Source organism: Mercenaria mercenaria, chromosome 2 (assembly GCF_021730395.1).
Source record: "Mercenaria mercenaria strain notata chromosome 2, MADL_Memer_1, whole genome shotgun sequence".
Taxonomy (NCBI): Eukaryota; Metazoa; Mollusca; class Bivalvia; order Venerida; family Veneridae; genus Mercenaria; species Mercenaria mercenaria.
In genome coordinates this window covers 48210712-48234109 of record NC_069362.1, presented here as the reverse complement: position 1 = coordinate 48234109, position 23398 = coordinate 48210712, and the positions used below count along the sequence as shown (strand labels likewise).

Below are 23398 nucleotides of genomic sequence, written 5' to 3'. Positions count from 1 at the left end.
CAAAACATACCAAACCTTTTTATTTTATAAGTAATTATCCTATCTTTACAAACATAATAGCAATGTTTATGTTTGTAAATCATGAAAGGAATGGAACATTTAAGTGTGGGTATTTTAGGCCACTTAATGTTAAAACTTTGACAGTGTACGCCGAAGAACTGTCTTGAAACAAACTAATCATTAAAACCCTATCTGCCGAAAGAAGATCAAAGCTATAAACTTTAAGTGATCAAAGTACAAACAGTCCAAAGCTATAAAATTAAGCGAATAGGAGACATTGTTGCGAATAATTAAAACAAACGGCAACACTGTTACGAGAAAGGCTATTTTGACTTTAATCTTAACAAGTTAAGTTACAATTAAGCAACTAGGCAAGCGTAACAGTAATAGGCAAGCTAGAACCTCATTGGCAAAACCTGGAAACGCAACATGGAAAATTTGGCAAGCGCAATAGTAACACATAAAAAATACGAGGTATACTACTAAAAACTGGAATTATTTGTTAAGACAAACGGTCATAAATGCCCCTTAACCGACGAGAATGGATCTTAAACTTCAACATCAATCTCGAAGAAATAATATAACCGACTGATAATTACGAATGTTTGACGATCTACTCTCAGCTGACAGAATTTTCCCGCAACAATAAATTTAAATAAATTTATCCCCCAAACATTCTGTTTAACCCATGATAAAATGAATGAAGTTTTTGAGGGGAATATATCTGAAACAATCTAAATAAAACTCTGGGCCAACTTCATTCAAATAAATGCCGTCCTGTGTTTCCCAGTCTCTTTTTCCCTCACACCAGTCCAATACGGAATAGAGTCCCCAAGGACCCAGATGCCTAAAGAACAAAAGAGTAAAAAATATTAATGATGCTTTAACTACCGGATTATCATATTAATGTGATTAAGGGGAAGTAACTCGAAAATCCACTTAACCAAACATTTGTTGTAGTTACCTCCCTTAGTTTTCATTGGAAGCAAATGCCCAAAAAGTAATTATGTTGGATATAGAATTGTATGAATCGGAAGACCAGCGTCCCATCTGCCAAATCTTATCTGTGGATAGGCTGGAAGCTGCAAAGTCCGTGGCCCTACCTATCCTAAAACTATGTGATCTGTAGTATCAGTAATGAAACTTCGTATTTAAAATGCATATATTCAGAACCCCCGCAAACTGATACCGTTCTCGTGACAAAATAGGACACCACGGACGTTTGGCCTTATAGATATGTAATTTTTTAAAGCTGTAACAGGACAAAGCTGATTATCCACTCTAGGTTTTCCCGCTGGTTATTTTTGTAATGAGTTAACGTTACTAAGGTATGATCGTCTATTCCAGAGATTAACACGTCATCAAACTGCATTTGGCCACCAAAACCGGACTTGGAAATGACTCATTCGCTCACTCAGAAAATGCCATAGTAAGCAAATAAAAACAACTACAAAAATAGAATGTCTTCGTAATGATTTGTAATGACTCGGGAAATAGTAGCGCAAAGTACATTCCGTGTCAAAGGTGCCAGTTTGTCCCGAGAAATACGCTTCCTATGGCATCCCTCGATTATTTTCTTGATAACAAAAACATTGGAGATGTCGTAAAATCCAAATAGTTTGTTGTAATAGTTCGACCCTGAGATATAAGTTGAAATGCTCCTAGGCAACAACCCCTTCTCGAAACAATGCGAAACAGTGAGAATTAAATGGGTTGTCGGGGCTGGACTTGTAAATTCGTCTTAACATTTAAATAATTATGTTCAATGCTACTTGATATGTCCGCAAAACATTTTGTGCTGCACCACCCCGTAATAACTTCCCGGCAGACGGTAGACGGTCGTTCTCGAGAATTACTTATAATTAGTAAAATTCCATGTAAAAGTGACAAAGTTATAATCAACATTACACGTACTAGAAATGTTCTGTAAAAAGTTCTACATTTATCCATACGAAAATTTATCGGAATTATAATGAAAAGTTTTAATTTTGACATAACAACCTACAGTAGCCGCAAAAAAGACTAAAAACAAACTGGCAAAAATCCACCCCGTGTAATACATCCTTTCTACCGATAAAGTGATAAAACCAATTATTTAGATGGCTATCTGATTTTTTTTCAAATAGTAGAGCATTTGTTGTTACCCTTACGTCGGTGTCGGCGTCACATGTACGGATCACAGACGTTTTGATAGTCAGCAGGTTTCTCTAAAACTATTTGGCCAACTGCCTAGATTTACCCTCACAGGGCAAGTAAGATACGTTATTTTGCCAAATTATGTCCCTTTTTAATTAAGTAATTTTGCTTAAAGTTTTGCATGTAAGCAGGGTTCTCTCCAATTTTTTTCACAATACACACATATCTGTGACATCATAAGAAGCCGTAAGGCATATCACATAATCGTAGCGTTTAGTTCGTAAAATGTATGCCCTTTTAACATACAAAGTTTGTAAAAGATTTTCATCGTAAGCCTGTTTGTTGACATTATGTTTTCAAATTCTCCATACTTGTTTGGCATCGTTAGATTACCCCATATCACATGGTTAATAACTTTTGTCTTCATTTTGGTAAAGTTATGCCATATCGTTTGTATGATAATTAATATATTAAGTTGAAGTGTATGTGTTTGTTTGAGTTTGGAGTCTTTTTTAACACATTTCAATCATATAAACGAATATGTCTACTTGTTGCAATGAGCGCATGTCCAACTTTTAAGTACTACCTCATAAGAATATCAGCCGAAAATATGTGGCATGATATCTATGGTGGCATATTTCTGCATACGATAACCAGATAAGTTTCGCGAAAATGTATCAAGTTTTCAAGAAAAACATAAAAAAATTCGCGAAAACATATAAGCTTTCCGCGAAAACATAAAAGCTTTTCTCGAAAGGAACTGCAAATATTAAGTGGATAAATTTGTGCTAGTGCTCACTTCTGCATAAGAAAACCAGATAAGTTTCGCGAAAATGGACCAAAATTTCATGAAAAACGGTAAAGTTTTCGCGAAAATAAAATATTATTTTCGCGAAACATTTTATTTTCACGAAAACTTTACTGTTTTTCATGAAAGTTTAGTCCATTTTCGCGAAACTTACCTGGTTTCCCTATGCAGTAGTGGGCACTAACGCAATCTTTTTCCATTTAATATTTGCAGTTCTTTTTGTGAAAAGCTTTTATGTTTTCATGAATTTTTTTCTCTTTTTCGTGAAATCTCGATAAATTTTCGCGAAACTTATCTGGTTATCGTATGCAGAAATATGCCACCATAGATATCCAACCCAATTACGTTATACTGACAGAGAGATGACCAGCCCCGATACTACTCTCTTAATGCTGAGGCTACTAGCGCCATTTTTCACGTCTTTGGTATGACGCGGCAAGCAAGTAGTCGAAGTTGGCTCCAGGCTATCGAGGTTGTTAGTGTGGCGTTGAAGGGTTTCTAATTATTCAGAGCGTTGTCATAAGACGGTTCTTTTGTTTATGCATGATTGTTTGTGGCACTTTATGAATATGTGCATTACTGGATTCTTTAGCAGATGATGTTTTGAAATATTGTATGTAGACAGAGGACAGTATAGGGATTACGCAAGTCATTTTGTTTCACTGATTAGACATAATTGCACTAATTAAAAGTTTATAAATTGTATTATTTGAATTTGTAATAACTCTATGTAGGTTTTTTAGAATTTTATGTACATTTAAAAACAGCAGTTTTTCATTTCTCAGAAAAGTATCTACTTTAATAGTAAGTATTATTTTATTTCATAATTTGAACAAAAGCATATTTAATACTGATTAGAGTCCTTCAAAATTAATATATTAATACATTTTACTTTTTCAGAGTTTTGTTTCATTAAATTAGAACTAAAATAAGAAGATTTCCAATTGCTTCTTACGCATATATTATCGTTATATGAATACCAAGTTGGGACAACAATTAAATGTAAAACATTAGTGAAATTGTAACGTAACAAGATTAATGTAAACTATGCTTCTAGCAAATTCCTGCACCAAAATGTATAAGTCGGCTTTTGCGTGCAATAGAATTTACATAGTAATCAATTCATAACTATTATAAAACGGTATAAAACTTTTTAAAATTTCTGTTGTGGAGAAATGACTTCCTCATTAATTAGCAAACATCTGCAGAAGTCTTTTTGTTTAAAGACCTTTACAAAATAAATTAAAACTAAATAACCTTTTTAACTACAACTGAACTTCTACTGAACTTCTACTTGAAGCAGCTATAATGTATATCTTACGGTATTAAACGTAGAAAATTGATTGCTACGGATAAACGCACCAACATCCAGAAAATAGGAAGCTACTTTAAACTTTAAAACTTCTTAAGCATGTCAAAGCATTCTGCAATGGTATAAATTGATTATTGTTTGTTTACCGAAAATACCTAAACTGGTATACAGACATGGGTTTTACAGACAAATTGTAACAGTATGAGACATCATTTCAGCGCCATAATGATTTCATATACACACAGTCTGAGAGGGAGATAAAAAGTCCTGTTTCGTAAAAAAATGTTTTACGGAGCCGTTAGATGAATTTCCAGTCATCAGTTTTGACGTCCGCATATATAAACGAAATCAGTTTATATCAATTCACACATTGCTTTGGTAGACAGAAGTCAACAATTCCTTTTTTTTTCTTTTTTTTTTTATAAATAACAATAATTATACAATAAAACATCGTTATTGTTTCAACAGTTTAGACATTATAGATTATAGAACTACATCTTCTGCCATACTGTTATAGCTTTACTAATAATAGTGATGATAGATATTCTATTCCTTTAAGGAAATGAAAATCAAATTGTTTTGGCCCACCTCAATGCCTTATCAAAAATCTTCCTTTTTTGTAGACATTATCTTTTTAACGACAGTTAGTATTCCTCACTGTGAAGTCTATCACATCTAGGAAGGTGATGTAGCTTATATCGAAATATTACAAGCACTTCATAGTGGATGAATGCACCAGATGCCCATTTGGGCATAATTTTGACACGGCCGAGCACCTGGGTAGAATCGTTGATCTTCCGTAAGCCAGCTGGATGGCTTCCTCACACGAAAAATTCTACGCCCAAAGCGAGGCACGAATTATATCAGTTAGAGGCAAGTGATTTGAAGTCAGCAACTTAAAACTCTGAGTCACAGCAGCCCCGGCATGAGGTATCATAAGTGTCATATACTTGAACCTTAGGACACCATTCCATACCATATCCAATTCAGTAATTTAAATATATCCAATGGCCATTTTTCAGTAAAATATGTTATCTTTAGATATTAACTTCTAATATATAAAGTCCTCATCAAATGTATTTAACTTTACCGAATATATGATTTAACTTTGCATATAGAGTTACATTCAGAATTAAAAGACATGTAGTAAAAGTTGAATCAATGCTCTTTATTTTTGACCTTTGTATTACAAAATTTATATACAGTAAGGCCATTTGTCAAAAACAGAGTTGTTTTATTTTATTTTATGACTTTTTAAAGAGCTTTCTAAATGCTTAAAATTTCATTATATATATATTTCAATTTCTGTTCCATTCCATACATATTAATGTATAGCGAAAATACCACCTAAAGGTATTATTAGCACTTTGTTATAAATTCTTGGGTAGGGCTTTTAAAAATCTATCCCCGTGTATCAATGCTTTACACTGGGCACTTAAAGTCGACAGTAAATATAAGGGTCGGTCGGGTTACCTGAACCACACATATTTTTTATTTCGGCCTTATATGAAGTATTTATCCTGTTTTTAAATATTAAATTTGAATCTAATATACCCTAAATAAACGGTTATGTTTGCTTTAATACATAAAAAGTCAGGACTGTGCATTGTGCCACTTTGTTTTAAAAGATTACAAACTTACATTTTCGTTATAGATAAAAAAGTTAAAAACTTGAACTGAAAAGAATGTTACAGTAAAGATCTAAAGACCACAAGCTTTATTTTAAATATGTTTTAGCATGTGAATAAAAATTTCCTGTAAATACATTCTAAACATTGGCCATAGAATTTCTTCTCACCGTATGTTTTAAAAGCCTTCAGTCTGATTTATTTTCCATTTTGTTTTGTTAGGTTTACAAGACAGCTCTTTGCAATTCAGCAGTTAGGCACAGTTTCTTGTGTAATAGTTAAATCCCGGATCCGATTGAAAACTACTTGAATGTGTTAAAGGGGATTGGGATTTTAGTTCACACCTAATATTCAAGGTATCATAGTTGAAACCGAGGCAATTGCTAACACTAGAACAATATTCCTTGCACTGCGGAAGACCAACACTGTCGTATTCTGCCAGACTTTTTTTTACCGTAAAGCACATGTTTAAGTATTCAATATATTCCACACCGTAGTTTACACAGCCTGAAAGGAGAAACAAATATCAATGCACATCGTAGTAAGATAATGCATGCATTTTGCAAAATAGAACATAGTCTTAAATCTTAGCAATGAAAGTGAAAAACACAGTGATATGTTTAGGACATGCATTTATCTTTTAAAGAATAAATTATCTCGTGCGCTCGACATCTTATCTCGTACGCACGGCATCTTATCTAGAGTGCATGTCATCTTATCACGAGTGCACGACATCTTATCTCGAGTTCACGACAATTTATCTCGTATGCTGACATCTTATCTATATCTATATAATTATTAAGATCCTATGTGTATACAAATCATCAGTAAAAACATACGACTTTCATCGTTTTTGCTTTTATTACGTTTCACTTATACAGCCATGGATTTGCAGGGTAGTAAGTTAAGTGCAAAAACTGATAAATAAATGCAGCATAACAATGATGACAGAAAGAAATAAATTCAAGTCATTGGCAAAATAATATGTAGGCTTCGCCCATATATCAAGGAATTTCCCAGTTACCTTTTAATACAGACAGGCATGCTATTTTATAACTTTTCTGACAATGTGCGAATTGATAGTAGAACTGCGATTTGCTGCTTATTCTAACATAAAGTTAATATCATTAATCATGTTCGTTTAATTTGGAAGACAGGATGAACAATTATGTGCCGTGCTCCCCGAAATGATGTGATAAACCTGTACTTGTGGGAATAAATAGGCGGGACCCTAATAATCTACTCGTTCGTATGTTTTTACTGATGACTTAAATACACAAAAAGGGCCCTAATTTTTATGGATAAGGTGTTATGCGCACGATATAAGATGTCGTGCGCACTAGATAAGATGTCGTGCGCTCGAGATAAGATGCCGTGAGCTCAATATAAAATGTCGTGCGCACGAGATAATTTAATATTATAAAAATAAATGCATATCCTAAACATACCACGGTGAGAAAACAAATATCAACGCTTTAAGGAAATATCCGTATACCTAGGTTTTCTTGGAAAATATAAATGTATCCTTCTACACGTATACCCTCATGTATTTAATTTTTAAATTAAAACTTAGGTCTGTAAGCTATAATATTATAGGTTACAAAATGTACATTTATTATTGTTTTTGTACAATACGGCCATTTATCTCGCTTTCTGTAAGTTTCTTGCATTTCTGTTGGTCAATAGACGTCACAGGATATACATCATATATATTCCATATCTTGCAAATTATTTTCCGATATGAATTTTGATTAAAATAAGATGGCTGCCATATCGCTGGCGTAAGTGAATCAAGTCAGATTATATAGCTCTAGCTATAGATATTGTTTCAGCGTCAGTAAATTTAGTTTTTCCTTCCTTTAGTTCTTAGTTAATTAGGCTCGTGAAGTTAGCCGTAAGAAGTGGAAGTAAAAGAACAATAAATGTGTATGGGAGGTTCCGCCTTAAGTTAAATCATCGTAAAGCAAAGGAATTAATCAATAGTTTGTTGTAGGATCATTTAATCTACATGTACGTGCAAGTTAAAGGATTTAACAGGAAACGGGATGAAAGTCGAGGATTCAAGGCATGGAAGTAATGGAAAGTCGGCAAGATAAAGTCGTTACACAATTTGTTGGTGACAGGATACGGGATATACGCAGTCTCGATATTCCAAATCAGTCTCGAGCTATACTCTCGTCTGATACGGATTTCCTCGATAACGTATACCCCGGCCGTGTCCTGTCACCAACAAGCAGTGTATCTTATAATATATGGACCAGTACCCATTCTAGGAAGACACCATGAACTAGCTAAATGAGTGATCCAATATGTTATATGTTTTTGGATGTGCTTTAGGCCAAATATATCGCGTATTGATCAGAACATTGATACGTAATCGTTTCATTCTATCATTAGGAATGAAACACTAACAGACAGGCACGATTCTGTGACCCGAACGAACGCATACGAAAGGAACAATGCACAACAGCTTTTAACCATGTTAACGATTAGTTAATGAGGCGATTCGAAACAACATTGTTGCATCATCCAATGCATCATTTGCGTAGTGCAAATACAAATCGCGGTTAGGAAGAGAAAAATAGATATAAGATAATATTCTTTTTATTGTATACTAAGGACTTTTATATTTGTTATATAAAATGCAAGCATTATTTGAAAGAAAATCATGTCGCACTGCTCTTGAAATAAGAGGATAACAAGATTATTTTTTAACGGTCTACATGTATTGCCATTAAGTGAAATTATATGGTAATATGACGCTGTGCTTTATTACGCATATCACATTTGTAAGATGACATAGGGCTATATTCATAGACAATACTCCAACTCCTCTAATTGAGTACACTCAAATAAATTGCCTAACGGTCACGGGTTTACTCAGAAAAGGTTCAATTTGTATATATAAAGTTGAGTGAGAGTCGAGTCAACTCCCAAGAGTGAGTGAATGTTGAGGGAGGTCCTGGGGACACTTGAGTGTTCCTCAAGGTCTCATAATGTAACTTAAGATGCTAAATTTACAGTATTTAATTAATTAGAAGGTAAGATTACAGTGTTATATAAGTATTTAAAGCGAAAGTTCATATTTGTACAAGGTATTTTAGAAAAATATATGTTCTTTTTTTATATAATTTTGTTGCTGAGGACGACAAAAAAAAGCAAAAGACCCAACAAATTAAAAGAAAGTTAATTTATGCAAACAGTTGAAATAGATATAGGAAATCAAATATACTTTTACGAAACGAAATCTAACGGGACTCATCAGTCACTCCCGGAAAACACATCGTAGTAACAAATATTCATATTTCACAAGCCTAGATATTGGTTTATACATACATTCCCTTAAATTAAATGTCATGAAGAAAACCTGTATTTATTACATCTCATTGTTAAAATGACAATGGAAACATTTATCTTATTAAAATATGTTTTTAATAAATGAAATTAAGGGAAATGCAGCCTGGCATTCGGAAAACACCAACAATTGACGGCAGAGTTAAAATTCAGTTGTTAAAATAATTTATTAAACTCGTGTATCTTTAAGTTTAAATTTCATTCTACTAATACGGATGAGTAGACTGACTGACGGACGAGCGAACGGACTGAAAGACGTATTATAAAACTAATAGACGGGCAGACGGACAAACATACAGACAAGCAATAAGATGACAACTTCCGACTACAAAAATGATGATCAGCACTTTTGCATACCTTTGATGCTATTGTCATACAAACCGTTATAATCCGCTAAATCTATTGTGTACAATGAAACCATTACTCGAGCTGTCCGTCCGAAAGTTAAGATTGAGTGGGATTTATGAATATTACTATCGAACTCCACTCACACTCCCGCAAGGTCTACTCGAGGTTCTCTTGAGTGATACTTACCCAAGTTTGAGTCAAGTGTGAGTTTGAGTGACGACTATGAATATGGCCCATAGATTATGACCAGTCGCTGTAAAATTATTAACACTTCGTTGGGGAATAATTTTCGGGGAAGTCGTTGTTGCAGAGAATATGGATGGAAAATAACGGCATGGGTCCGATAATTAATTACACAGTTAAAATACTGTTTGAAATAAATCTAAACCAGCAAAACTTATAAAACATGTCCTTACCTGTTACACATGAACCGGATGAAGGGTCGTGTCTGTAGCCGGCTTGACACGAACACGTGTCATAAAGACACGTGCCGGCAGACATTGAACAATCAGTACTCGTCGTGCATGAGCTGCCGTACTGGCCCTGTAGGACTGTAGTAGTCGTAGCGGTCGTAGACGATGTTGTTGTTGTAGGCGTTATAGTAGTTATTGACGTTGTGGTCGTTTTAGTGGTCGTAGGCGTTGTTGTAGGTGTTGTGGGTGTTGTAATGGTCGTAGGTATTGTTGTAGTTGTTGTGGGTGTTGTTGTCATTATGGGCATTGTATTGGTCGTAGGCGTTGTTGTATTTGTTGTGGGGGTTGTAGTGGTCGTAGGCGTTGTTGTGGTTGTTGTGGGTGCTGTAGTGGGCGTATGCGTTGTTGCCGTTGTAGGGTTTGTAGTAGTCGTAGGCGTTGCTGTAGTGGTTGTGGGTGTTGTAGTGGTCGTAGGCGTTGTTACCGTTGTGGGCAATGAAGTGGTCGTAGGCGTTGTTATAGTTTTTGTAGGTGTAGTAGTGGTCGTAGGTGTTGTTGTTGTTGTTGCGGGTGTTGTAGTGGTCGTAGGCGTTGTTGTCGTTGTGGGCGTTGTAGTGGTCGTAGGCGTTGTTGTAGTTGTTGTGGGTATTGTAGTGGTCGTAGGCGTTGTTGTCGTTGTTGTGGGTGCTGTAGTGGGCGTAGGCGTTGTTGCCGTTGTAGGGTTTATAGTGGTCGTAGGCGTTGTTGTAGTCGTTGTGGGTGTTGTAGTTGTCGTACGCGTTGTTGTCGTTGTGGGCATTGTAGTGGTCATAGGCGTTGTTGTAGTGATTGTGTGTGTTGTAGTGGTCGTAGGCGTTGTTGTCGTTGTGGGCATTGTAGTGGTCGTAGGGGTTGTTGAAGTTGTTGCGGGTGTTGTAGTTGTCGTAGGCGTTGTTGTCGTTGTGGGCATTGTAGTGGTCGTAGGCTTTGTTGTAGAAGTTGTGGGTGTTGTAGTGGTCGTAGGCGTTGTTGTATGTGTAGTAGTGGTCGTAGGTGTTGTTGTTGTGGATGTTGTTGTGGTCGTAGGCGTTGTTGTCGTTGTGAGCATTGTAGTGGTTGTAGGCGTTGTTGTAGTTGTTGTGGGTGTTGTAGTGGCCGTAGGCGTTGTTGTTGTAGGTGCTGTAGTGGGCGTAGGTGTTGTTATCGTTGTGGGCATTGTAGTGGTCGTTGGCGTTGTTGTGGGTGCTGTAGTGGTCGTAGGCGTTGTTGTCGTTGTGGGTATTGTAGTGGTCGTAGGCGTTGTTGTTGTTGTTGTAGTGGTCGTAGGCGTTGTTGTTGTGGGTGCTGTAGCGGACGTAGGCGTTGTTGCCGTTGTAGGGTTTGTAGTGGTCGTAGGCGTTGTTGTAGTGGTTGAGTGTGTTGTAGTGGTCGTAGGCGTTGTTGTCATTGTGGTCAGTGAAGTGGCTGTAGGCGTTGTTATAGTTGTTGTAGGTGTAGTAGTGGTCGTAGGTATTGTTGTTGTGGGTGTTGTAGTGGTCGTAGGCGTTGTTGTCGTTGTGGGCATTGTAGTGGTCGTAGGCGTTGTTGTAGTTGTTGTGGGTGTTGCAGTGGTCGTAGGCGTTGTTGTTGTTGTTGTGGGTGTTGTAGTGGGCGTAGGCGTTGTTGTAGTGATTGTGGGTGTTGTAGTGGTCGTTGGCGTTGTTGTCGTTGTGGGCATTGAAGTGGTCGTAGGCGTTGTTATAGTTGTTGTAGGTGTTGTAGTGGTCGTAGGCGTTGTTGTCGTTGTGGACATTGTATTGGTCGTAGGCATTGTTGTAGTTATTGCGGGCGTCGTAGTGGTCGTAGGCGTTGTCGTTGTCGTAGACGTTGTAGTGGTTGACATTGTCGTAGAAGGCGTAGTAGTTACATCTGAAAAGAATTGAAACATTTTTTGTAGTATTATCGCTCGGGTTTATGCTACTTAGTATGCTACTCGAGGTTTTTAAGCATATTCACTGCGGAACGGCACGGTGTAACATAATTTTCTCGGTTATAAATACTAGACATTTATGTGTTTTTGTCACTCACTAAGGTTCTAAAATGAATAATATTTTATCATAACGTTACACGATTTCATCAAATTTATAATATTTTACTATCAACATGTGTTCCTGAACGTGTAAGTTTCATAACATTATTATCAGCAATTATTATATTAAAACCCTTTAATGTGCTGGACAGGTGTTTTACTTGAGAATCACTTTAGCCAAACTTAAATTTCCATTTTCTGCTCATTCAAAGCTGTTTAGTCTGTTCAATAAATATCTTGTTACATTATTTTTGAGCGTTTCATAAAGCAAATGGATGGGGAAGTGTTAAACTGTTACGTTTAATAACTTAAAATTGTGCATATCTCTTTCATATTTGGACTGTACAAGGCCATAAAAATACATATAATCAAATGAACAAATATCTACAGAAATCGTAACAATACGGTTGTTATTAAACGTATTTTAAAAAGTTTGCCGATATATGGCATAACTTAAAATATCACGGCTTACCTGTTGTTTGGTAATAAGCTGTACCATGCATAACTTCACATCCATCCGTTGAGGAAAGAAATACCTCTGCTCCTTTGCAGAATTGCTTCTGCTTGTTATAAAAGAAACTTCTGCACGTTGGGACTGTGTTGCACTTGGCAGCGCATCCGGTCACTTTCGCAAATAAACCCAAGTCCAAACTTGCCAACGGACACACTATATTTACAATTGTAGCTTCCTTTTTGAATAATTGTCTTTCTATAAAAGCTACGCTTGGTCCAATAATACTAAACAGCAGCACAGATTGGTTCAAAAATAACATTTTTTTAAATTGAAGATATTACATAATATTACGTTAATCTGACACAAATCCACACTATTACACAGAGGTCCCAAGCCACCGTGTAAAATGGCTAAATGAGCTAATATGCAGAGCCGTCTTTGGGCGGCGAGAAAACCTCCAGATTTACCCTCTTCTCTTATAGCAATAACGTCAATCAAAATAAGAGCTTCTTTAATTCATTCGCAGGTTTCTTAGCCATGGCAGTAAAACGACTTTTGGTCTAACGCTAGACGCTAACCACGCCTCTTTGTATTTGTGGTACATCAATCTTTTGAAATAAACCATTTATATCGCTTGCTTTCACTGCAATTAATATGGCACTGATACAGTGAAATCTATTAAGAATCAAGTTTATCCAAATAGTAGTATTGTTTAAAGTGCATTTTCTAGTTATTTTGTCAACATTTATTCCAATTGTTTAAGCTGAGTACATTCTTTACAAAGGTTATTTTGAATCTACTTCAGGAAAACAGTAGCGGTTTGAACGGAAAAGATATGAAGATTTATAGGAAAGAATTCTCGGTTATATGCCATTTAATGGGACTAGGATAGACTTGTCAATGGGAGAACTTTTCGTTCTTGCTCCTTTTGTACATTGATTAACCGATTTAGATAAAAGTGGCGACAATAATCATTGTAAAGATGTCTTGAAGCGAAGACATGTGAGCATTGATAAAAATGCATTTCCTCAGCTGAATCAAATATTCCCATTAATGACTGCAAAATTATTTGTGTAACGTCTAAAAAAAAATAAAAAGAAACATCTCTATATGTGCAGCCTGCAATAACTGCCAGTCTCTCTCGTGCGCGTTGTTTGCATAAGAAATGCAATACACATGACGCTTCACTAAAGAGTACAATTCTAAGTTAATACTGCTTTTCCGGCACTTTTTCAGATCTACTAGCACATATTTTAGACGGCATTTTGTGATTCCGATTTATACAAAACACTTGCGTTTATTACTATTAGTTTAATTAAGCGGTTGGAATATTCCAGAGTTTTTGGAGATAGCCGAGCTCACTGCAAGCGTCAACTGCAGTATACATAGATATATAGCACATGTTAAGACAAAGAACAAACTGGCCAAAATCCATCCCGTGCAATACATCATTTTTACCAATAAAGTGTAAACAGGTTTCTCTCCAAATGCTTTCACGCTACAAATTTATCTTTGAAATCATGAAAAGCCCTCTCAATGCATGTCACATAACCATAGCTATTATTTTGTAAAATGTATGCCCCTTTTAACATAAAAATTTTGTAAATGTTTTTTTCATGTATGCCTGTTTGTTGGCCATATGTTCTCAAATTCTCCATACTTTTTTTTCGGATAATAAAATTACCCCAAATGACATGGTTAATAACTCAAGTCTTCATTTTAGTAAAAATATGCCAAATCGTTGGTATGTTTATTAATATATTAAGTTGAAGAGTATGTGTGTGTTCGGGTTTGGCATCTTTTTCAAAACATTTCAATCATATAAACGAACTTCTACTTAAAGCAATTATGATGTATATGGTAACGTAAAAAATCAGTCGTTCCGGACAAACGCACCAGCATCCAGAAAATAGAAAGGTGCTCCACAGAAACAGGACTTTCACAAAATTATAGTGTTGAAATGTTCCAGTAAAGAGAGGTGGTTGAAACTGGTGGCCAATAGCTTAATGTGTTCTATATCGGAGGACTAAAAATGATATACATCTAGTTTGTCACTATGTAATGGGCCACAACTGCACTTTAAAATGCACTGATCTTTATATATCTGGCTATAGGGGTATCTGGTAATGTAAGTAAATGTAACTTCACATATATAAGAATACACACTCGCTAAAACTGCGTCGTATTACGGAGCGCTTTATGGCCCAAACTCTACTATTGTAAGTAAAACAACAAAACATATCAAAGAAAAGATCTCGCTATTACGAGTAATGATCTCGTAAATATGGGAAATTATCTCGTAAAAACTGAGAAGATCTCGCAATAATGAGGAGAGATCTCGTAAATACGAGATTTGATATCGTTATAACGAGAAGATAAAGGGATCAACTTTGAACATTGGAATGATTTCCGATCAATAGCTTGAGAACCATTGGCCTAGAACCTTCAGGCGTCATTGGTCAGTAGATGATACCATTCAACCTCAGGGCCAATATGTCAGAGGTCATTGGGGATTGTCCTTGAGAGAAGTAGTTCAGCATGTTTGATAATTCGGAAGCACTGGCGAAACGTTATATATCCGGATAACGTAGAATAAAGCCCGGACTCGGTATCCACGAATGAAAATCTTCATGAATTTATGGCAGTGCGTGAGTAAATCTATTAAAACGGCATCGTTACTTTCTTCTTCGAGCTATAATATGATATTAAAATGTTTGACAAGTTAAGTAATTTCAAATCATGTCTTACAATCAGGCTGAAATGCAAATATCTCTTTACTCATCGGCAAATATCTCAAAAACAAGCAGACAGATCTAGTTTACATTTTATTTCACTTTTATTATTATTTGCCGAATTTCTGAGTATATTCTGAAGTTTTGAAACATCTGGCTTTAATGAAATTCTGCGAATTTTATTTGACCCGACCATGCATAAGTACCTTAAAAAACAATTTCTCTTCCAAAACTTTAGAATTATTTGACCTTAAAACTTTAAACTCTAAAACTTCTTAAGCATATCAAAGCATTCTACAATGGTATAAATTGATTATTGTTTGTTTACCTAAAATATCTAAAATACTTCACAGACATAGGTTTTACAGACACAGTGTAACAGTATAAGACATCATTTCAGCGGCATAAGGATTTCATATACACACAATCTGTGAGGTAAAATACTGTTTCGTAATAAAATGTTTTACGGGGCCGTTAGATAAATTTCCAGTCTCAATCTTTTGAATTTTCTAGGACGTCCGCATATTTGAAACCCTGTCCGAAGAATAATACTTAACAAACGAAATCAGTTTATATCAATTCACACTTCTTTGAATGACTGTATGAAACACTAAACTTCGAAATAAGATCATGAAGGTAGACAAATTGTGAAATCAAAAATTCTTTTTAAATTTGATAAATAACAATTGTTATACAATAAAACATGGTTGTTGTTTCAACAGTTTAGATATTATACATTACAGAGCTACATCTTCTGCCATACTTTTATGGCTTGACTAATACTGCTAACAGCGTGTGGTTAGATATTATATTCCTTTAAGGAAATAAAAAAGAAATCGTTTTGGCCTGCCTCAATGCCTTATCAAAATTCTTTCTTTTTTTTTTGTAGAAATTATGTTTTTTTCAAACTTAGATTTCCTGGCTGTGAATTTATCCACCTAGGAAGTGGATGTAGTTTACATCGAAATTCTACAAGCGTTTCATAGTGGAGGATTGTCCCATGTGTCCTTTTAGGCATTATTTCGTCACGGCCGAGCACTTGGGTAGAATCGTCGATCTTCCGTAAGCCAGCTGGATGGCTTCCTCACACGAAAAATTCTATGCCCATACCGAGGATCGAATCCACATCAGTGAGAGGCCGGTGTAATGAAGTATTTCGACCCCCATAGAATAACGACCCCCGGTCATTATTCTATAGAAAATGTGACTCCTTTCCTGTAAAATATTGACTCCCCTTATAAAAAACTGACTCCCTTTGAAAACTCTATAGAATAACGACCCCCCGGTCATTATTCTATAGAAAAACTGACCCCTGCAAGTAAAATTCTGACTCCCTAAAGATGACTCCCTTCGAATCTCATAGAATAACGACCCCGGTTATTATTCTATAGAAAAAGTGACTCCTTCCATGTAAAATACCCACTGCCGAAATTACTACATTCGAACTCTCATACAATATCGATTCCCGGACATTATTCTATTTAAAAAAGTTACTCTTTCCGTGTAAAACACCGGCTCCTAAAAAGACTTTCGACGATAATATCTATTAAAAAGTGATCCCCACTAAACCTAACGGACAATTTTATTAGATCTACAACTCTAATACCCTCCATTGCCTATAGTTAACATTTTGATTGTACTACTACTACTGGTGCCGCTACTTCTATTGCTATTATTACATGTACTTCTTCTACTACTACTACTAGACATTTACGAATTAAGTCTACGTGGACTGTGAACACCTAAGACGATCGATTTTTCAAGGGGACCGACTCAACATGATAATTTTAATTTATGTGTGGTAGGAAAACATTCCAATAATGATGGTAAGGTCTGGCTTATTATGTTACCGCACAGGATAAGATTTGGATTTGTCTGTCCGTCTGTCTGTTTGCCAGAGAGGTGTTTTGTTATGCATATCGCAAAAAGTATTTGATCTAGCGTCTTCCCGAAAGGTTCTTCAATATTACAAGTTGCGCATCTGCGACAAAGTTGAAAAGATGAGCTTATCTGTTCGCAATGTATCCGTATTCCATCGTCGTCGTCGTCCGAAATGAAAATAAATCTTAACTGGGTTAGCTGGGATCAAAATGTAGGTCAGCAGGTAAAACATTGTGAAAACTGTAGAAAACGTAATATCTTGAGTCTCCATTCCTTTGTTGTTATTATACGCCCGAAGGAACGTATTTTGGTGTTCGTCTGACCGTCTGTCTGTCTGTGTGTCCGTCTTAGGGGTCAAAGGTCATATAACTTTGTTTCGAGTGCGATGTATAACTCTTAAACTGCTTGAAGGATTTAAAAAAAACTTTGCTCAAACGTTTAACCACATTGAGACGACGTGCAGAGCACATAGCTCGCTTCAAGGTAAAGGTCACACTTAGAGGTTAAAGGTCACATGACTTTGTTTTGTGTTTATGTTGCTTTGCATTGCGGTGCTCTTGTTTTTATTTGGCAGATTCTTTTTTTTTGTTCACTTACAATATATTTTATTGAATTATTTCCCTTTTATGTTACTAGAAATAGGTTATTTTGTAACCTTTTTATTATTAGCCGTAGGCAAAAACCGAGACCACTTTTCTTTGGTACAACCTGGATGGTACCTGCAAAGTTAAGGTGTATTTTGACACATCTGTACCTGTTAATAATTTTAGTGGACTAAGAGTTTCTCGGGGAATTTCTTCCCTTTGTTGTCATTTTCCTTAGGGCTTAACCCTATAGAAAATTCATGCGGGATCCCAGTGGAATCCCCTGGGATTCCACCGGGATGTCGAAATCCCGCCGGGAATTCATTCATTCACCGGAATTATTTTGCAAAGAACCGGGATATTAGTGGGATTCCCGTTTTACATAGCGGAATTCCCGGTACAGTTCCGGGATAATCAGAAAATAAATACCAGGCTGGGATTTTTATGCTGAGACCGGGATATCGGAAATATGAAATTCCGACACATCTATAAAAGAAATAAATGTGACGCTATACCTTCTAAATACGAATAAAATCTGAAATATCGATTTCCTAGTGTTGTTGTAAAGTCAAAAACTGATACCGGTCTTAGAAAAGTAAATACAGGTATTCATAGGGTTCGATATAAATTGTGAAATAATAATGAAAATCAATTAATCATGCAATTGCCGTAATAGCTGTATTTTACTTTATTCAATTAACAGTAAATTGAAACTTTTGAATATTCGAAATACCAACAAGAGATGTCAAAGAAGACGGTTTGCCCGACTATATCTATTTATATTTGTAATATTTGTAAAATTAGACATATTTGAGGAAACTAGAGCAATATTTGAAATGTGATTAATACAACAAACTTGCAAAACAGTTTAGGTTTAGGTCAAATCCTTTTACTTTTGGCGTGCATCAAACCTTTATCCCGATATTCAAAGTAAAAATGGAACAAAATTCATCACCTTTTAGTATTATGTATCTTAAGCAATGTGAAAGATGATGTATGACACGTATTTTAAGTTCATATAAAACCCGTCTTGCAGAGACAATTCATCAAAACGTTATTCTGAAACTCTAAGTAAAAGGGAGGACAATCCATGAAACATCTGTGAGAGACGTATACTCAATGTGTCATAAGATTTTGTTGATGATGACTGACAAATCAATCGAGTAAAAAAGGACATTAAGTGAAAATGCACTAAAACATTATTCAAAGTACGGAGGCAGACGTGGACGCCTGGGAGAGTAGTAGTTCGTATATTCTACAAAAAGTACATATTTTTTATGAAATAATAAGAAAAAAGTCCTTTAAAACGCGTCATGCTTTTCCTTTGTTTACAACAATTCTTTTCTATCAATTTTTTGTTGATAAAACGATTACGATAAATCGGTACATGTATTATAGCAACACATTTTCTATAATAAAGGGAAGTAAATGTGCCGCTACTATTTTAAATATAAATAAAAAGTAATTGATTATCTCCCATTCTTTCCGGCCTCAGAACATTAGGAGAGATGTGTGCCCTCAGAATATTGGTCGATTTACATGCTTAGTGTTATAGACAAGAACTTAGAAGCATAATTTATGTAAATAAACCAATGTGTATATAAATAACTAGGATTTCACAAAAAAAACATGCAATAAACTGCATTAAGATTTTTTTATACGTGTTTTAGTTTTGCTATAAGTATTTTGTGATCTATGAAATAAATTATCAAAAATAGTATTTCAGAAAATATGACCAGAATGAAAAACCATATTACTAGTATTATGTACATTTGAGCTATCATTGATAAAAGTTTACAAGAGATGAAACTAAGTGGAAAGTAACACTTTTGCGTGTAAATTTTACAAACAGAAGCCAATGTATGTTACACTTATTTGTTTGTTATCATTTTAAGTTACAAATGAAATAAGTTGCAGAAGTAACATAAGAATCTGTCTCTCAGGGAAACATTGAATTTTCATTCTTATCTTGACAACCTGAAGGCTTCTTTAATGTGGACATCATCTGTTTTAGTTTGTAAAAGATTTATTATTATTATTATTATTATATTAAACATTAAACCAGCATGTTAGCGCAGACATTAACAACTGGGAACGGATACAATGCGCCTTAAGACGGAATGCGCACAAGTTGAAGTTATGTTCCGTTTCGACATTTTATTTTAGTATAATGTTCAGCATTTTCCTCATTTATTGCGTATTTTATACCGATGATACTTCTATAACTGATTTCATGAATCGTGATTTCACATCCGTCATACTGTTTTTATAAATTGTTTTTTTTTTTAGTTAACAAGTAATGATATCATATTTTCACATAGATCTAACAATCTTTTGGAAGTTGTATCAAACTTACGGAGATCATTTTAAATAAAAGCCAATATTTAATTAACGCTGAACATGCTGAAGGGACTTAAGTACAAATTTTAGGCGAAGAATATATATAAAAGATTTAGAGCACTGAAACGTTTAAAATTATTGGTACAAATTTGTTGACGTAAAAGTTTTGCAGGAAATGCCCATAAATAACCCAAAATATTGTGCAGAAGGTAGTAGACTGTTGCAACATTTTTGAAATGCAGAAAATATACATTCTTCTTGTATTTTTACCAATATCTAACTTTTATCTCGCCATATCATTTTCATGTGTCATATATTACAGTTTATGCCAAAAGTTGTGGAAATGTATATCTTGACAAATTTCACCAAAGCTGTCCTGGCGGGTAGCTTTAATGTGACTCTGGAGAGACAAATATGATATTGAGTTCTAAATACAAAGTTTCCTCCTTTGTCTTGTTTCATGAAAAACCCAGACGTAAGCTATTGACAGAAAACTAATTTGATGATTTTTTTTTCTGTTAATTAAACGAATAAAATTATTGTGTCATCGAATTTATTTTCTTGTAAAATTACATTACGCTACATCTACCCCCAAATTAAACGACAGAACAATTCAGTATTTTAATCTGTATCTCCTCTTTTTTGTAATTAATATGAGCCTCGCCATGAGGAAACCAACATTATGACTTTGCGACCAGCATGGATCCAGACAGGCCTGCGCATCCGCGCAGTCTGGTCAGGATCCATGCTGTTCGCTTTCAAAGCCTGTTGCAATTAGAGAAACCGTTAGCGAACAGCATGGATCCTGGTCAGACTGTACAAATGCGCAGACTTGTCTGGATCCATGCTGGTCACAAACGCACTATGTTGGTTTTCTCATGGCGCGGCTCATATGACAAGCTCATTTTTACTCCGTTTTACGTAGAATTTAATGGAATAGTCCCGTGTTACTGTGTAATGATATTATTCAACGTTAAAATCACGTTGATCAAGACTGAAATTATTTATCTCGCAAGTTAATCATAATACATGAAGAATCACTATCTATGTTCATGACATAGTAAACATTTACAAATTATTTTTTATTTAAAAAGTACATGTACCTGTATAAAATTCCATCAAAACTCACTATTAACTATGCGTTAAGAAAAAACTCAGTATTTTATGCATTTGATAGCATTTAGGTTAGCACATTTTTCTTAAGTTTCTTAGGTAATATTCGAGTTCTAACCGATCAGGCTTTAGAAAACCTTAACGAGGTATACCGTCCTCGGAATTGATGAAGGTAAAACATGTTAAAATGAAGAATATTTATTTTAGTATTAGCAAATGACGCGGAATTGTAACCGCCGAAGAATAACTCCTTGTGTAACCATATAACCATCATTACCATGTATAAAAATATCTAATTTATCCAACTTTTTTACATCATTTCGAATATAGCTCATAATCTGAAAAGCACCACGGGCAAACTGCATTTATTTGCTGTACAGATGTTGTTGCTGTGAACAGGTTAATTCATTTAACATTTTTTCTAGTTTAAAACAACATCCTTTATAAAAAGGTTCTAGCTCTCAAGAGATGTCACACTTGCATGCAAAGACACAAAATAAAGATTTATGCCATAGAGAGTGTTTTTGCTAACATCAAAAAGCTGTCAAACATTACAAATATGAGTACAGTATATGCTAGATGCTTAAAATGTTAAATGTTTCGTAAAACGTAAAAAGAAAGAATTGTTTTTCGTTTGCTTTTACGGTGTCCCGTATGAGCTACAGCCGCATGTAGTTTCGTGATTTCGACTTTCCACCACCGCAGTTTAGTGTTTTAATCATCGTGATTTCGACTTTCCACCACCGTAGTTTACTGTTTTAATCGTCGTGATTTCGATTTTTCACCACTATATTTTAGTGTTTTAATCATCGTGATTTCGACTTTTTCAACATCGTAGTTTCGTTATCTCGACTACATTGAACACTTTGGTGAAAAAAATTAATGAATCTGCTTAATAACCATAATCATTGACTGAGCAAAATCTGGCTCATAATTATATATTATTTTATCTGTTTCATACAAAGTTAACAAAAATGTATAAGAGATAATCTGAGCCAAGAAAGACTGCGCAGAATATGAACAACTATTGAAAAAAAATAAAAAGATCATCTTGTCGGTAGCCAGACTGACCTTTCCAGTTTTCCTTGATTCTGTGTTTTGCACAAGAAACCGTTAGCGTCACGACTGGACTAGCTCCTAAACACTGATACGTTTGTTTTTTAGTTTTATTCTTGAAAGTGTGAATGTAGCCAGTCTATATCCTGTGTCCAATATCATATAACATTTAATAATACAATCCGTTCTCTATCGCCAGCTCAAACATGCAATTCATGTCTTCGTATTTACGAGACATTAGGAAATGTACGAGTACGTGTATATGTGTAGGAAATTTATTTTTTATTTTCATTAGCGTCTGAAGTGTCAAAACTCAGAACGTTACAATTTTTAAACATTTATAAGTTCATAAGGATTAGATACGCTCACATCTTTTATATCACACAAAAGTTATGATATAATTTAGCGACTGCTTTCTAAAATTTCAAAAATCATCACTGGTCTTTAAAACCAAATTCTGCCATCAAAACATGTGTATAATTTCTTGGAGCTGCAACATGCGCTGTAATTATCTTTTAGAATGTATGAACAGAAGCATGATATTTCTTTATGCAGAAAAAAAACGGCATAAAATACTAGAAGAAATGTTGTACAACATTTTTAATAAGTTTGTAAGAAAACAACACCTGTAGGCCTTTGAGTTTTTTTTCTATAATTCTTAAATTTAGCTGCAACCGCTATCAATGTTCAACATATATCTATATACTGCTATAGGAGTCTCAGTATTCTTAATCCGCATCGTACTAAACTTGTTTTCTGTTATTCACATTTGACGTTTATTAGTGATGCATTGATATTAATTTTATTTGTTAATATCAATACTTACAGTCATGTTGTTGCAACATACTCTCTAAAATATTACGCAAGAAACATGTATAAAGTAAGATTTTTTCGATACACGATTGCATAATTTATGTTATATGCATATCAAATCCACAAATCAAACGTGCAGGTACGCATGTCAAATTATAAAATCATATGAGCATTTAATTGTAAAAATCACAATTTCATTAAATACACAAACTGAGCACAAAGATTATAACTCAGAAAATGCATAAATTGTCAAACGTATCTTTGTGTAGATTCGGTAAGGCATAGAGGTTGCGGGTAGGAAGTCCGATGAAAGCGGCAAGGACCGTTTTTACAACACGCGAAAACTGGTCAGAAATGATCAACATGCGAGAACATTCTT

At 34.9% G+C, this 23398-nt stretch overlaps 1 protein-coding gene across 1 annotated transcript; it reads right to left on the bottom strand.

Moving 5' to 3' along the window:
• Positions 1 to 761: 761 nt before the first annotated feature.
• Positions 762 to 11860, bottom strand: LOC123562189 (mucin-2-like). The gene is made up of 2 exons (XM_053525729.1): positions 10003 to 11860; positions 762 to 847 (listed from the first exon to the last, which is right to left on the bottom strand). Exons 1-2 carry the CDS (start codon positions 11858 to 11860, stop codon positions 762 to 764), a joined length of 1944 nt encoding a protein of 647 aa, XP_053381704.1.
• Positions 11861 to 23398: the final 11538 nt, after the last annotated feature.